The sequence below is a fragment of the Salvelinus fontinalis genome, unplaced genomic scaffold, assembly GCF_029448725.1.
Source record: "Salvelinus fontinalis isolate EN_2023a unplaced genomic scaffold, ASM2944872v1 scaffold_0005, whole genome shotgun sequence".
Classification (NCBI taxonomy): Eukaryota; Metazoa; Chordata; class Actinopteri; order Salmoniformes; family Salmonidae; genus Salvelinus; species Salvelinus fontinalis.
Window position 1 is genome coordinate 622,868 of NW_026600214.1, and position 13,864 is coordinate 636,731.

The 13,864-nt window shown below is 42.7% G+C and overlaps 1 protein-coding gene across 1 annotated transcript; it reads left to right on the plus strand.

Moving 5' to 3' along the window:
• Window positions 1–6,878: 6,878 nt before the first annotated feature.
• LOC129841986 (uncharacterized) lies at window positions 6,879–12,318 on the plus strand. The gene is made up of 9 exons (XM_055910362.1): window positions 6,879–7,193; window positions 8,769–9,035; window positions 9,152–9,409; window positions 9,508–9,753; window positions 10,001–10,258; window positions 10,535–10,876; window positions 10,975–11,244; window positions 11,711–11,794; window positions 11,932–12,318. The coding sequence occupies exons 3-9, from the start codon at window positions 9,165–9,167 to the stop codon at window positions 11,996–11,998; spliced, it is 1,512 nt and encodes a 503-aa protein (XP_055766337.1). The 5' UTR covers window positions 6,879–7,193; window positions 8,769–9,035; window positions 9,152–9,164; the 3' UTR covers window positions 11,999–12,318.
• The last annotated feature ends 1,546 nt before the right edge of the window (window positions 12,319–13,864 follow it).

Genomic DNA, 13,864 nt, shown 5'->3' on the forward strand with positions numbered 1-13,864 from the left:
AGATCACAGAGGGTGCATGGATACAAAGCTGTAGTCTCCTACCAGAGAGATGTAGAAATGAGGGGACTTTCTCTTACACCCCTCTTGTGTTAGATACAGACGTGCATTCATCTCTCTCTAAAATTAAAGTGAAGAGCAAAAGATGCAAGAAAGTTCGCCCTAAAAAGCTAAAGAGCTTCATCCCCATGGCCAAACAGGAAACATCCCCGGCTGAGCTGCTAAAATCAATTGAGAAAAAAATCCTCCTTTTTGGAAAACCTGGAATTGGAAAAACAACAGTCGCCCATCAAATGTTGAACCTCTGGGCAGAGAAAGATCACAGAGAACTAGATTACATGTTTTATTTTGATGTGAGAGACATTTCACACAGAAAACCCATGAACCTGGAGGACCTTCTCTTTAACATGTACAGTGAGCCAAAAGAAAGCAAAGAAGAAGTGTTACAGGATATTAAGAAGAACTCTGAAAACGTTGTCATCATATTTGATGGAATCACAGACCTCTCCTATCTATCGGTAGTAAAGAACCTTGTGGAGAAACTCCTCCCTGATGCAAAGATTTTGACCACATGCAGACCAGATCAATCTGAAGACTTCCTGACAGACTGGCCCGTAGACTGGTTCAGAGTGGAGGTGAAAGGGTTCAGTGATGAATCCATCAGGGCTTACTTAACACAGATGCTGAGTGCTGAGCCTGACTCCTTGAGCAGTGTGTTAAACAACCTAGAGTTGTTCAGTCTGTGCCATGTCCCAATGTACGCACTGATGGTGGTTGCCTGCATGTATTTCCCTACCTCAGAGGCTCCTAAACAGACATGTACTATAACTGAAATGTACAGCAACATCCTCCGTCACTGCATCCAAAAACACAGTGCCAAACGATGTAAAGATACCGACAAGTGTCTCAAAGAAAACAAAGAGAAAATATTGTCTTTGGCAGAAATTGCTTTTGATGCGACAAATGAAAAAAATATGAACTTGACAACACTGAGTTGTGAAGAAAGCAGTGTCCATTTTGCATTCTTGGGGGCACTTATGGTTAAGGTTGCACCCACAGCGTCAGACACTTACTCTGCATTTCTCCACTACACAATGCAGGAGTTCTTTGGTGCCCTTTGGCTCTTACAGAATCCAGACAAAATCAGAGAGGTTCTAGAGAAGTGCCAGACTGAAGAATGGAAACACACAAAACACTTGATTCCTTTCCTGTGTGGGCTTCTGAATGAGAGCAATATTAGATTGGTTAACAGTCTAGTTCCAGTTCAACAGATAAAGAAGACGTCAGATTGGTTCTTCAAGGAAGTGGTGAACACATTTCTTCCATCTCAAACAAACCAAGATCATGCAGAAGGTGGTGCTCCTGAGTTTGAGATAGATCTTCTGTTTTTGTGTCAGTGCTTGTATGAATATCAGTCTACTGAGGCCTGTCTGCTTCTCCTGGACAAACTGGACAATCATCTAGACCTGAGTGGAGAACATCTTGATCCTCACCAGTGCTGTGGAGTCTCTTATGTGACCAGTCAGTCTGCAGAGAGAAAGGTTGGCTTGGACCTGGACAGCTGCACTGTGTCAGACCAAGGAGTAAGGCTGATACTGGGCTCTCTGAAGAACGTCAGACATCTTGGGTAATATTTGTGTTCTCTAATTCACCAGTTTATTGCCATTTATCCAGCCAAAGAAATATACGTTGGGATGAAGCAACCCGTCTTTAAAAAAAATATCGTATATTCTCTTCCCTTCAGATACTGAATTACATGCTACTTTGAAATAATCAGTATAATATAATTTAGAACCTGTTCTCTTTTAAAGACCATCCTCTGATGATTCATCTGACCCCTCAATGTTGTGTCAACTCTGGACAACTTTGCTGAGCAGTGAGACAGAGATGGACTTCACCACTTTACTTGGTCTCTGTGGAAATGAGTTGCACCTTCCAGTCCAGGGTGAAATACGAGTGTTTGAGAGAGCAGAAGAAGTGATGAAGCAGAGTCTAGAGATGGTTCATCTCTGTCTACACTGGGATCAGATAACTGTTCTCAGTGAAGCTCTCAGCAAGACCATTTTAAATTGTCTATCTAATATCAACAAACTCAGGTGAGTGTTTCCACAGCCAATATTTACATTACATTTACATTTAAGTCATTTAGCAGACGCTCTTATCAACAACCTATCAAAAGGCTAAGACGGACAAATAAGACATTGCAACAACACAACAAGATAGACATGACAACAGTATTCAGTCTGTAAAAGAGAAAGCAGTCACATTCTCCCTGCTTCTATCTGAACACAGACATTCTTATGTTTTATGGGTCACAGGTTTACCCCTCTACAGCATCAGAGAGGATCCCCTGAAAAACTGGAGACAGAAGAGAAAGCAGTCCTACTAGTTTTGTGTCTACAAGCAGCACTAGATCACAGAGAAACATTCCAGAGAACTGTGAATACACTGCTTTCACTGTTCTCTGTGTATCACACTGAGAGATGTGACATCCTGCTGGATCTGTACTCTCATGTGAAGGACTATGAGACTCAAACAGGCAGGAGTGTCCTTCCAGCATTACAGCCAGTTTACCAGTCGGGTCCTGCAGTCTGGTCCATAGACCTCTCAGAGAGAAAGGCCTCCCTCCTCCTAGAAGTGCTGAAACTCCAACCAGAGAAGAAACCAATAGAGCTGAAGGGCTGGTCAGATGAAGAGAGTGAAGTGAGGAGTTTCCTTCAGTGTCTGTCCTACATCTCACAGCTGAGGTGAGTTGGATCAGTACAGTTCAGAGATTTTAGTTTTCTTATAGAGGAAGCTTGTAGATTTCTGCAATAAACTAAACAGAAACATACTGTTTGGAAAATGTGGGATCTTTGCAGTCAGGATTTTGAAGAACAATTTACTGTATGTGGATGATGAGTTTAGAAAGATAGTCATTGTATTTTATCCACCATAATGTGACCTTCAGAAATGCATATCATATCTCACACATATTCATCTATTTGTTGTTCAACTGTTCTTGCAGTTTTACTCCACCACAGGATCAGAGAAGATCCCCTGAAGAGAGGACAAAAAGAGAGAAGACATTCCTACTGAATCTGTGTCTTCAAGCAGCTCTCCATGAGAGAGGAACCATACAAACAACTGTAGAGAAAGTGTTGTCACTGTCTAAAGTATATCACTATAAGAAATGTGATTTCCTGCTGGATCTGTACTCTCATGTGAAGGATTATGAGATTCAAACAGGCAGGAGTTTCCTTCCAGCATTACAGCTAGTTTACCAGTCAGATCCTCCAGTCTGGTCCATAGACCTCTCAGAGAGAAAGGCCTCCCTCCTCCTAGAAGTGCTGAAACTCCAACCAGAGAAGAAACCAGTAGAGCTGAAGGGCTGGTCAGATGAAGAGAGTGAAGTGAGGAGTTTCCTTCAGTGTCTGGCCCACATCTCACAGCTGAGGTGAGTCTGGACATGTGTGTTGGTTAGTGATTATGTGATGCTAGTGGTTATTATCTTGTAGAAACATTTGACATATAAAACTTCAAGTGTTGGTAAATCTTGTAGCGGTATTGTTAGAGAGGGGTAAAGGTAAAGATTTTGTTGGGGCGCCAGGCAGGTATTAACCCTGCCGAAAGGAAAATAGTAGGATAGAGAGAGACCCACTACCAGACACACACACATCAGCAGAAGAGACTGTCTAGAGTGTAGCCTGTTAGCCAGATAGCCAGTGGAGAGAAAAGATAAGACATACCATATAAAACACCCATCACAGCACAGGGGTAACCCCACCAATAATACCTCAAACAATAATGATGGCAGAGCAATTTAACGGACACTTCATAGAAACAATTTACAGAAAGAACCCAGTCATCAACATGAGAGGATTTGCAGTAATCTGTATTACCTCCCAGTGGAGGAGTGCAGAGGGTATGAATGGTGGGGGGTCATAGACAAACAAAGGCCTTAAAATGTCCACAATCTTCTGTCCCACATGTCATTAGTACCCCACCAATACAGTTCAAATAACAAGACATAATAAACTGGCTAGCAACCTCCCTTTAAATAAAATGTCAACCCAAATACATCTGGCAGGACTATAATAGTCCAGCCATGCTGAACCTTAAAGGGAAGTTCATTGAAAACAATAATAAAGTCTGCTGCAGTGTAAAGCACTGGAGAGAGAGAGGGAAGAGAGAGAGGGAGGAGGGAAAGGGAATAGAGAGAGAGAGAGAAGGAAGAGCGAGAGAGAGAGAGAGAGAGAGAGAGAGGGGAGAGAGAGAGAGAGAGAGAGAGAGAGAGAGAGAGAGAGAGGAGTGGATGAGAGAGATTGGGAAAATGGAAGAGAGAGAGGGAGAGGGGAGAGAGAGGGAGAGAGGGAAGAGAGAGAATAAACCAGAGTTGTTCAGCATCACCACTATCAAACTGCCCCCCAGAGAGTCTCCTTTCTGACTGCTGATGCAAAGTGGCAGCACACGGTGAAGGCTCCGTATAAAACTACACATGTTGGTGAATCTGGGAACATTTATCAGCCCATTTCCTGACATAACTAATGTTACATTACTAAATGTCACAGATAAATCATGTGAATGTCTCTAAAAATAAATACTTTTACAAATAACCAAAGCACATTATTAGGCGTGGCAGAAAGTTAGAGCGTTAACCCACTGTTCCTAGGCCTTCATAGAAAATAAGAATTTGTTCTTAACTGACTTGCCTAGTTAAATAAAGATAAAATAAAAAATATATAAATTGTATTACTACTTCATATATCTTTCACTATGACTGGTTTCATGTGTTCATCCATGTCTGAATCAGCTGTTACTGTCCTTGTTGCAGTTTCTGTCCATGGAGGTCTGATCCCTCAAAGCAGATCAAGTTCCTGGTGGATCTCCTGTCTCAAGCAGCAGAGTGGGAGGAGCAGACAGGAGAGAAGACACTGAAGCTGGTATCATCAGTGTGTACTTACAGCACCTTTCCTTTTCCCAATGGAGACGATTCTAAACAGAGTGATTTCCTGCTGGATCTGTACTCACATGTGAAGGACTATGAGACTCAAACAGGCAGGAGTTTCCTTCCAGCATTACAGCCAGTTTACCAGTCAGCTCCTGCAGTCTGGTCCATAGACCTCTCAGAGAGAAAGACCTCCCTCCTCCTAGAAGTGCTGAAACTCCAACCAGAGAAGAAACCAGTAGAGCTGAAGGTCTGGTCAGATGAAGAGAGTGAAGTGAGGAGTTTTCTTCAGTGTCTGTCCTACATCTCACAGCTGAGGTGAGTCTGAACATGTGTGGTGGTTAGTGATCATGTGATGCTACTGATTATTGTCTTGTAGAAACATTTGACATATAAAACTTCAAGTGTTGGTAAATCTTGTAGTGGTATTGTTAGAGAGGTGAAGGTAAAGATTTTGTTGGGGCGCCAGGCAGGTATTAACCCTGCAGAAAGGAAAAGAGTAGGATAGAGAGAGACCCACTACCAGACACACACACATCAGCAGAAGAGACTGTCTAGAGTGTAGCCTGTTAGCCAGATAGCCAGTGGAGAGAAAAGATAAGACACACCATATAAAACACCCATCACAGCACAGGGGTAACCCCACCAATAATACCTCATACAATAATGATGGCAGAGCAATTTAACGGACACTTCATAGAAACTATTTACAAGAAAGAACCCAGTCATCAACATGAGAGGATTTGCAGTAATCTGTATTTCCTCCCAGTGGAGGAGTGCAGAGGGTATGAATGGTGGGGGGTCATAGACAAACAAAGGCCTTAAAATGTCCACAATCTTCTGGGCCACATGTCATTAGTACCACATCAATACAGTTCAAATAACAAGAAACAAGAAACTGGCAAGAAACCTCCCTTTAACTAAAATGTCAACCCAAATACGTCTGGCAGGGCAATAATAGTCCACCGATGCTGAACCTCAAAGGGAAGAGCATTGAAAACAATAATAAAGTCTGCTGCAGTATAAAGCACTGGAGAGAGAGAGGGAAGAGAGAGAGAGAGAGAGAGGGACGAGAGAGAGAGAGAGAGGGATGAGAGAGAGAGAGAGAGAGAGAGGGACGAGAGAGAGAGAGAGGGACGAGAGAGAGAGAGAGGGAAGAGAGAACGAGAGGGACGAGAGAGAGAGGGACGAGAGAGAGGGACGAGAGAGAGAGGACAGAGAGAGAGGGAAGAGAGGAGAGAGAGAGGGAAGAGATAGAGAGAGGGACTAGAGAGAGATAGAGAGGGACGAGAGAGAGAGAGGGAAGAGAGAGAGAGGGAAGAGAGAGAGAGGGAAGAGAGAGAGAGGGAAGAGAGAGAGAGGGAAGAGAAACAAGAGGAAGGGAAGAGAAAGAGAGAGAGAGGGGGAAGAGAGGGAGAGATGGGGTTAGAGAGGATGAGAAAGGGAAGAGAAAAAGAGAGAGTGGTAAGGGAGAGAAAGAAAGAGGGAAATTAACCAGAGTTGTTCAGCATCACCACTATCAAACTGCCCCCCAGAGCGTCTCCTTTCTGACTGCTGATGCAAAGTGGCAGCACACGGTGAAGGCTCCGTATAAAACTACACATGTTGGTGAATCTGGGAACATTTATCAGCCCATTTCCTGACATAACTAATGTTGCATTACTAAATGTCACAGATAAATCATGTGAATGTCTCTAAAATTATATACTTTAACATATAACCAAAACACATTATGTAAATGTATAACTACTTCATATATCTTTAACTATGACTGGTTTCATGTGTTCATCCATGTCTGAATCAGCTGTTACTGTCCTTGTTGCAGTTTCTGTCCATGGTGGTCTGATCCCTCAAAGCAGATCAAGTTCCTGGTGGATCTCTTGTCTCAAGCAGCAGAGTGGGAGGAGCAGACAGGAGAGAAGACACTGAAGCTGGTATCATCAGTGTAGACTTACAGCACCTTCCCCTTCTTTGATGATGATGGTGACAATAATAAGGAATATCAATGTGATTTCCTGCTGGATCTATACTCACATGTGAAGGACTATGAGACTCAAACAGGCAGGAGTGTCCTTCCAGCATTACAGACAGTTTACCAGTCAGCTCCTGCAGTCTGGTCCATAGACCTGTCAGAGAGAAAGGCCTCCCTCCTCCTAGAAGTGCTGAAACTCCAACCAGAGAAGAAACCAGTAGAGCTGAAGGGCTGGTCAGATGAAGAGAGTGAAGTGAGGAGTTTCCTTCAGTGTCTGTCCTACATCTCACAGCTGAGGTGAGTTGGATCAGTACATTTCAGGATTGTAGTTGTCTGTCCCTGTATTTCCCTTTAGAGAGGAAACCTGTAGCTTTCTGCAGTAATTGTCTTTTTTAAGACATTGTCATATGAATCTTCAAATGTTATTGAATCTGGTAACATTTATACTCAGATTCCCTGAAATAACAAATGTTGCATTACCAAATGTTACCTAGATATTGTGAATTTTTCCATATACATTTATACGCAGAATATCTAATCTATTAAACCAAATGCATATTATGGAACTTTCTCTGTGACAGTGAGGTGTTAGGTTCTTATTTTTTAGAGTAAATAACTCACGGACACTAGAGAAGCTTTAACCAGGTGTCACGTTCCTGACCTTATTTTCCTTTGTTTAACTTTGTTTAGTTGGTCAGGACGTGAGCTGGGTGGGTAGTCTATGTTAGGTGTTTCTATGTTGGGTTAAATGTGTTGCCTGATATGGTTCTCAATTAGAGGCAGGTGTTTGACGTTTCCTCTGATTGAGAACCATATTAAGGTAGGCTGTTCTCACTGTTTGTTTGTGGGTGATTGTTCCTGTGTCTGTGTCTACCACACGGGACTGTTTCGTTTGTTCGTTCGTGTAGGTAGTCTGTTCCTGTTTCATGCGTTCTTCGTGTTTATGTAAGTTCTTGTTCAGGTCAGTCTACGTCGTTTGTTATTTTGTAATCAATTCAAGTGTTCTTCGTGTTTCGTCTTTCATTTATTAAATTCATTATGTCTACATTCAACGCTGCATTTTGGTCCGACCCTTACTCCTCCTCCTCCTCCTCCGAGGCAGCCGTTACACCAGGTTTAATTCTTCCATAATTCTTCTTCTATATTCATAGCACTGACTGCATCAAGTTTGTGACTCTACAAACTAGTTGGATGCATTTTGCTGTTTGTTCTGGTTGTTTCAGATTATTTTGTGCCCAATATAAATGAATGGGAAATAATGTATTGTGTCATTTTGGAGTCACTTTTATAGTAAATAAGAATAGAATATGTTTCTGAACACTTCTACATGAATGTGGACGCTTCCATGATCCTGAATGAATCCTGAATAAGGATCGCAAATTTTTTTCAAAACATGTTTCTCAGGATATTAGTGTTTTTTATTTTTCATTCATCTTTAACTTTGACATTTTGATATTACAGTCAAAACATGTTTCTGTATTAGTGATATTAGTGTTTTTTATTTGATTCATCTTTATATGTTCATTTTATTTTTTTACTTTGACATTTCAGAGTATTTTGAATAGATTCAATCCATTTTAATTCCACACAATAAAATGTCAAAAAGTCTCAGGGGATTGAATACTAATGGAGGACTAATGCACTGTATGTACAAAAAGTGCTGTAATTTCTAAACAGTTCACCTGATTTGGATGAAAATACCTTCAGATTAAAGCTGACAGTCTGACCTTTAACCTCATAGTCATTGTATCATTTAGAAAGTGCTGGAGAACCGAGCCAAAACAACAACAAATGTGTCACTGTCCCAATACTTCTGGACGTCACTGTCTCCTAAATGTCTGATTTGATGTCCCCCATCTTTTGCTGTTTCAGCTGTGATGATGACAGGTTCTTCCAGACTGTGTGTGAATCCATCCCTGTGAGGTCCAGAGAGGAGGACCAGCAGTTGGCCTCTCTCCTCCAGGCCTTGGGCTCCACCGTGTCACTGGGAGGAGAGTTTCCCCGGAAGACCTGCAGGTCTGTGGGGAGAGTCCTGGGTCTCTGTGCCTCCAGAGTGGACCTCACTCTCACCCCCAGCAAGATCTCTCTCAAAGGAGCCGCACTTCTTTTGAGACATGAGTCAAAGCTCCACAAGCTCAGGTATGTTCAGTAAGACAGCTTTTACAGGTCTATTGAATAGTTGATTTTCCTACTGAGTATTTATCTGATAAGGTTTCTCTGTTTTAAGTGACTTGAGTTTTGTCTTTTCATTCCAGACTGAATCTGGGTATGGCAGTGAAACTGTCCAGACTGGTTAGGAGGACAGGGAGAGGTTCTACTCTTCTGACTGTCACAGAACTCTCCCTGGTCCTAAAGAGCAGCCAGCCACCAGAGAGAGTGTTATCCAGGGCTCTGAGTAGTGTGGCTTCCCTGCTGAGACTCTGGAGGGTTCAGTGTCTGGACCTGACTGACTTCTGGATCCAGGGTCACTCTCTCATCACACTGCTGTGTCACCAGGGACCTCTCTCTCTCAGGTCAGTCTGAAGCTGATGTTTTTTAAAAGTAGAAATAGTAACTTCATTCATGTGTTTTTCTTCATATTTCTGACTGCCTGTATGTTCCAACCTCCTAGACTGAACTCAGACACTCTGCAGCACCTGACTGTAGTTGTGTATGAAGCTCAGGACAAGGACTTGACACAGTGGTTCCTGGAGAAGGTTGGTGGAGACCTGACCTCCTGCAGGCTGGACTGGGAAGTGCTTCTCTCTCTGCTGCAGCATTCAACCCACAACATCACTGTGGACCTCAGGAAGAACCGGCTTCTAGAGAAGAACATCTCAGATCTTCTCCCCTTTCTGGGAAGGGTTACTCTCAAGAGGTGGGAGAACTTCTTTCTCTGATCAGACTTTCTAGAAATAATAAAATAACTATTTGTATCCAGTGACATGTTGTTCTGAGTTTTCCTCTGTAATATCATGAGGGTTTTATTCAAGAGGTGGGAGATCTTTATTCAATATTTATAGACTTTAATTATTCATGTCCTATCCAGCCAGTTGTTGCTATGTGAGTTATCCTTTATAAAACCTTGACATAACCACAACAATCCATTCTCCATGTTTGTTCAGGTCCAGTTCCAGCTTTGTAAAGTCCTCCATCAGACACATCTATGACAGTAGAGACAGTGACTGTGTGTCCAGTTTGTTGAGGTCTTCAGACCATTGGATCAACCTGAACAGCAGAGAGCTGGACAGAGTGGACTGTTCTGCTCTGTGTTTTACCCTGCAGCACAGCCACCAAGTCAAAGTCAACCTGCTGTGGACCTCCATACCACCGGGGGAGATAGAGAGCATCCTGCCTCTTCTGGACAGAGTCTCCCAACTCAGGTTTAGTTGGCACTCTTTGACCTGGCTAGAATAGATAGAACTATGAGGCTTTCTACTTCAACCTCTAACCCTAACCTCAGCTAGGGGTGGAATTGAAGGGGAACGCCTGGGAGTGGACCTGATAAACAGAGTTGTAGTGTGTTTATCAGTGTTTTAATGTGTGATGGTGTGTAAATAAGTCTCTCTCTGTCTCTGTCGCTCACTCTCTGTCTCTGTCGCTCACTCTCTGTCTCTCGCTCTCTGTCTCCCTCTGTCTCTCTGTCTCTCTCTCTGTAGTGTTGACAGGAAGTTACTACTGAGTTTCCTCCAGTGCTGTGCTGCCTCTCAGATCCAGCAGGGGGCACCACCACCACCACCAACAGCAGTATGGCTGCTCAGGTCTCTGCACTACAGGCTGGACTTCTCCTGCTCCTCCTCTGTGGACCTGTCAGCTCAGGACCAGGAGAAGGCTCTGTGTCTGACCACTGACCACTGCAGGGCCATCAACTCTGTTCTGAGGCAGAACCAACACAGCACCCAGCTGGTCCAGAACCAGGTCCAACTCATCCTAAGAGACTGTGAGGTGGAGGACAGAGCACTGAGGGAGCTGCTTCCCATCCTGCATATTGTCAAGCTGAGGTTAGACACACAAAGACAAACATTTGACCAACTAGTTTATCAGTAGGAGTTAAACCTACTCTGTGTCATAATGTTGTCTCTGCTTCTTGTCCTCTCAGCCCCAGCAAAGCTCTGCTACTTCAGCTGCTGGACCTTGTGTGTGAGGGGATTGAAGAGGGGCTGCTGAGGCATGCAGAGTCCCTGTGCAGAGCCCTGGATGGGGAGCTGGACCTCAGTGAGACCAGGCTGGACCAGAAGGCCTGTGGATCTCTGGCCCTGGTTCTGGAACACTCAGAGGGTCTGTCAGAACTGGACCTCAGCCACTGTCAACTCACAGACCACCACCTACAGTCCCTGATCACACACCTGCATAAAGTACAAGTCCTGGAGTGAGTGGCTTTCAGTGTGTGTGTGTGTGTGTGTGTGTGTGTGTGTGTGTGTGTGTGTGTGTGTGTGTGTGTGTGTGTGTGTGTGTGTGTGTGTGTGTGTGTGTGTGTGTGTGTGTGTGTGTGTGTGTGTGTGTGTGTGTGTGTGTGTGTGTGTGTGTGATGTGTTTAACTATACTTTTGGGGACCAGAAGAGAATTGTAAACAAACAAATATTTGACCAACTGGGGAAATTTTGTTGGTCCCCACGAGGTCAAATGCTATTTCAAGAGAGTTTAGGGTTAAGGTTAGAATTTGGGTCTAGGGTTAGGTTTAGGATCTAGGGTTAGGTTTAGGGTTAGGTTTTTATTTAAGTTACGGGTTAGGGTTTGAATTGTATGTCCACACAAGGTTATTTGTACAAGACTGTGTGTATGTCACTACATGATAAATGTCTGATCTCTCTCCTCTCTTCTCTCTTCTCTCGTAGCCTTAGTCACAATGACATCACTGATGCTCTGACTGACAAAATACTCCAACTGGTCTCTACCAACACTTCAATACACACCGTACGGTAAGGGTGTGTGTGACCGTGAGCAGAGCATGTGTGTGAGATCATATGGGTGTGTCTGTTGCTGGAGGCAACTGTTGGAGGATGGAGATGTGTTGTCTAATAGTGTAATAATGATTAATAAGTATCATGTTCTATAGACTCTTCAACAACAGAATCCAGGACAGAAGACCCTTCTTGACAGACAAGAGGTTTGACATCTGGTGAAACAACATCAGGTCTTAGTCCAGGAAGAGAAGGCTGAATCCAGGACAGAAGACCCTTCCTGACAGACAAGAGGTTTGACATCTGGTGAAACAACATCAGGTCTTAGTCCAGGAAGAGAAGGCTGAATCCAGGACAGAAGACCCTTCCTGACAGACAAGAGGTTTGACATCTGGTGACGATAATGTTGTATAATAACACTATAATGTGTCAATGTAGAAGGCTGGTTTGAGATCTGGTGAAGATAATGTTGTGGAACATAAACTGATGGAACATTTTAACCTGTCTAGGATCAGCGTGGCGCTAGCGGCACAACCCCCCCCCCCCCCACTGAAAAACCAGTGCCGCGAAATTCAAAAAAAATATATTTTTAAAATATTTAACTTTCACACATTAAAGTCCAATACAGCTAATGAAAGACACAGATCTTGTGAATCCAGTCAACATTTCCGATTTTTAAAATGTTTTACAGGGAAGACACAATATGTAAAGATGTACATCTATTACCTAAAAACACATTAGCATAATCCACCATCTTTTATTTGTCCACCAACACCAGTAGCCATCACCAATTCGGCTAAACTAAGATATTTATAGCCCCTAACCAACAAAAAAACTCATTAGATGACAGTCTGATAACATATTTATGGTATGGGATAGGTTTTGTTAGAAAAAAGTGCATATTTCAGGTAGATGGCATAGTTTACAATTGCACCCACCATCACAAATGGACTAGAATAATTACAATGAGCAACGTGTTTACCTAACTACTAATCATCAAACATTTCGTAAAAATACACAGCATACACGAATCGAAAGACACAGATCCTGTGAATACAGACAATATTTCAGATTTTCTAAGTGTCTTACAGCGAAAACACAATAAATCGTTATATTAGCTTAGCACATAGCAATTAGCAGCCCAGCATTGATTCTAGCCAAAGTGAGCGATAAAAGTCAACATCGCCAAAAGATATTAATTTTTTCACTAACCTTCTCAGAATTCTTCCGATGACACTCCTGTAACATCACATTACAACATGCATATACAGTTTGATCGAAAATGTTTATATTTAGCCACCAAAATCATGGTTAGACAATGTGAAATGTAACTCAGCTGGTCAGAATTTGTCCTTGCGCCACTTAGACAGTGATCTACTCTTATACATAAATACTCATAAACGTGACTAAAAAATATAGGGTGGACAGGGATTGATAGACAATTTAATTCTTAATACAATTGCGTTATTACATTTTTTAATTTATCCTTACTTTTCAATACAGTTTGCGCCAAGCGAAGCTACGTCAAAAAACATGGCGTCCTAAGCCACTAAAATGTTTCGACAGAAACACGATTTATCATAATAAAAATGTCCTACCTTGAGCTGTTCTTCCATCAGTATCTTGGGCAAAGGATCCTTTCTTGGGAGAAATCGTCTTTTGGTGGAAAGCTGTCCTCTTGCCATGTGGAAATGTCAACTGCGTTCGGGATGAACTGAAAAGCGTGCCCAACTTTTCACATCGTTGCAAAAATAAATGTCCCAAAATCGCACTAAACGGATATAAATTGCTATAAAACGCTTTAAATTAACTACTTTATGATGTTTGTAACTCCTATAACGAGTGAAAAGATGACCGGAGAAATATAACAGGCTAAACTAACGCTTGGAACAGGAGAGGGTCGGTGTCTTCCACGCGCGTTACGCAGCAAGAAAAGACTTGCTAGCTAAAGGTTTTTTTCATTTGTAGGGCCTGTGAACGAGCAATCGACCCCGTTGGAATCGTCATCACGTAAAGGCATCCAGGGGAAGACGTAAGAAGTGTCCGTATAGTCATAGCAACGACAGTGCCCTTTTAACTGACTTCAGA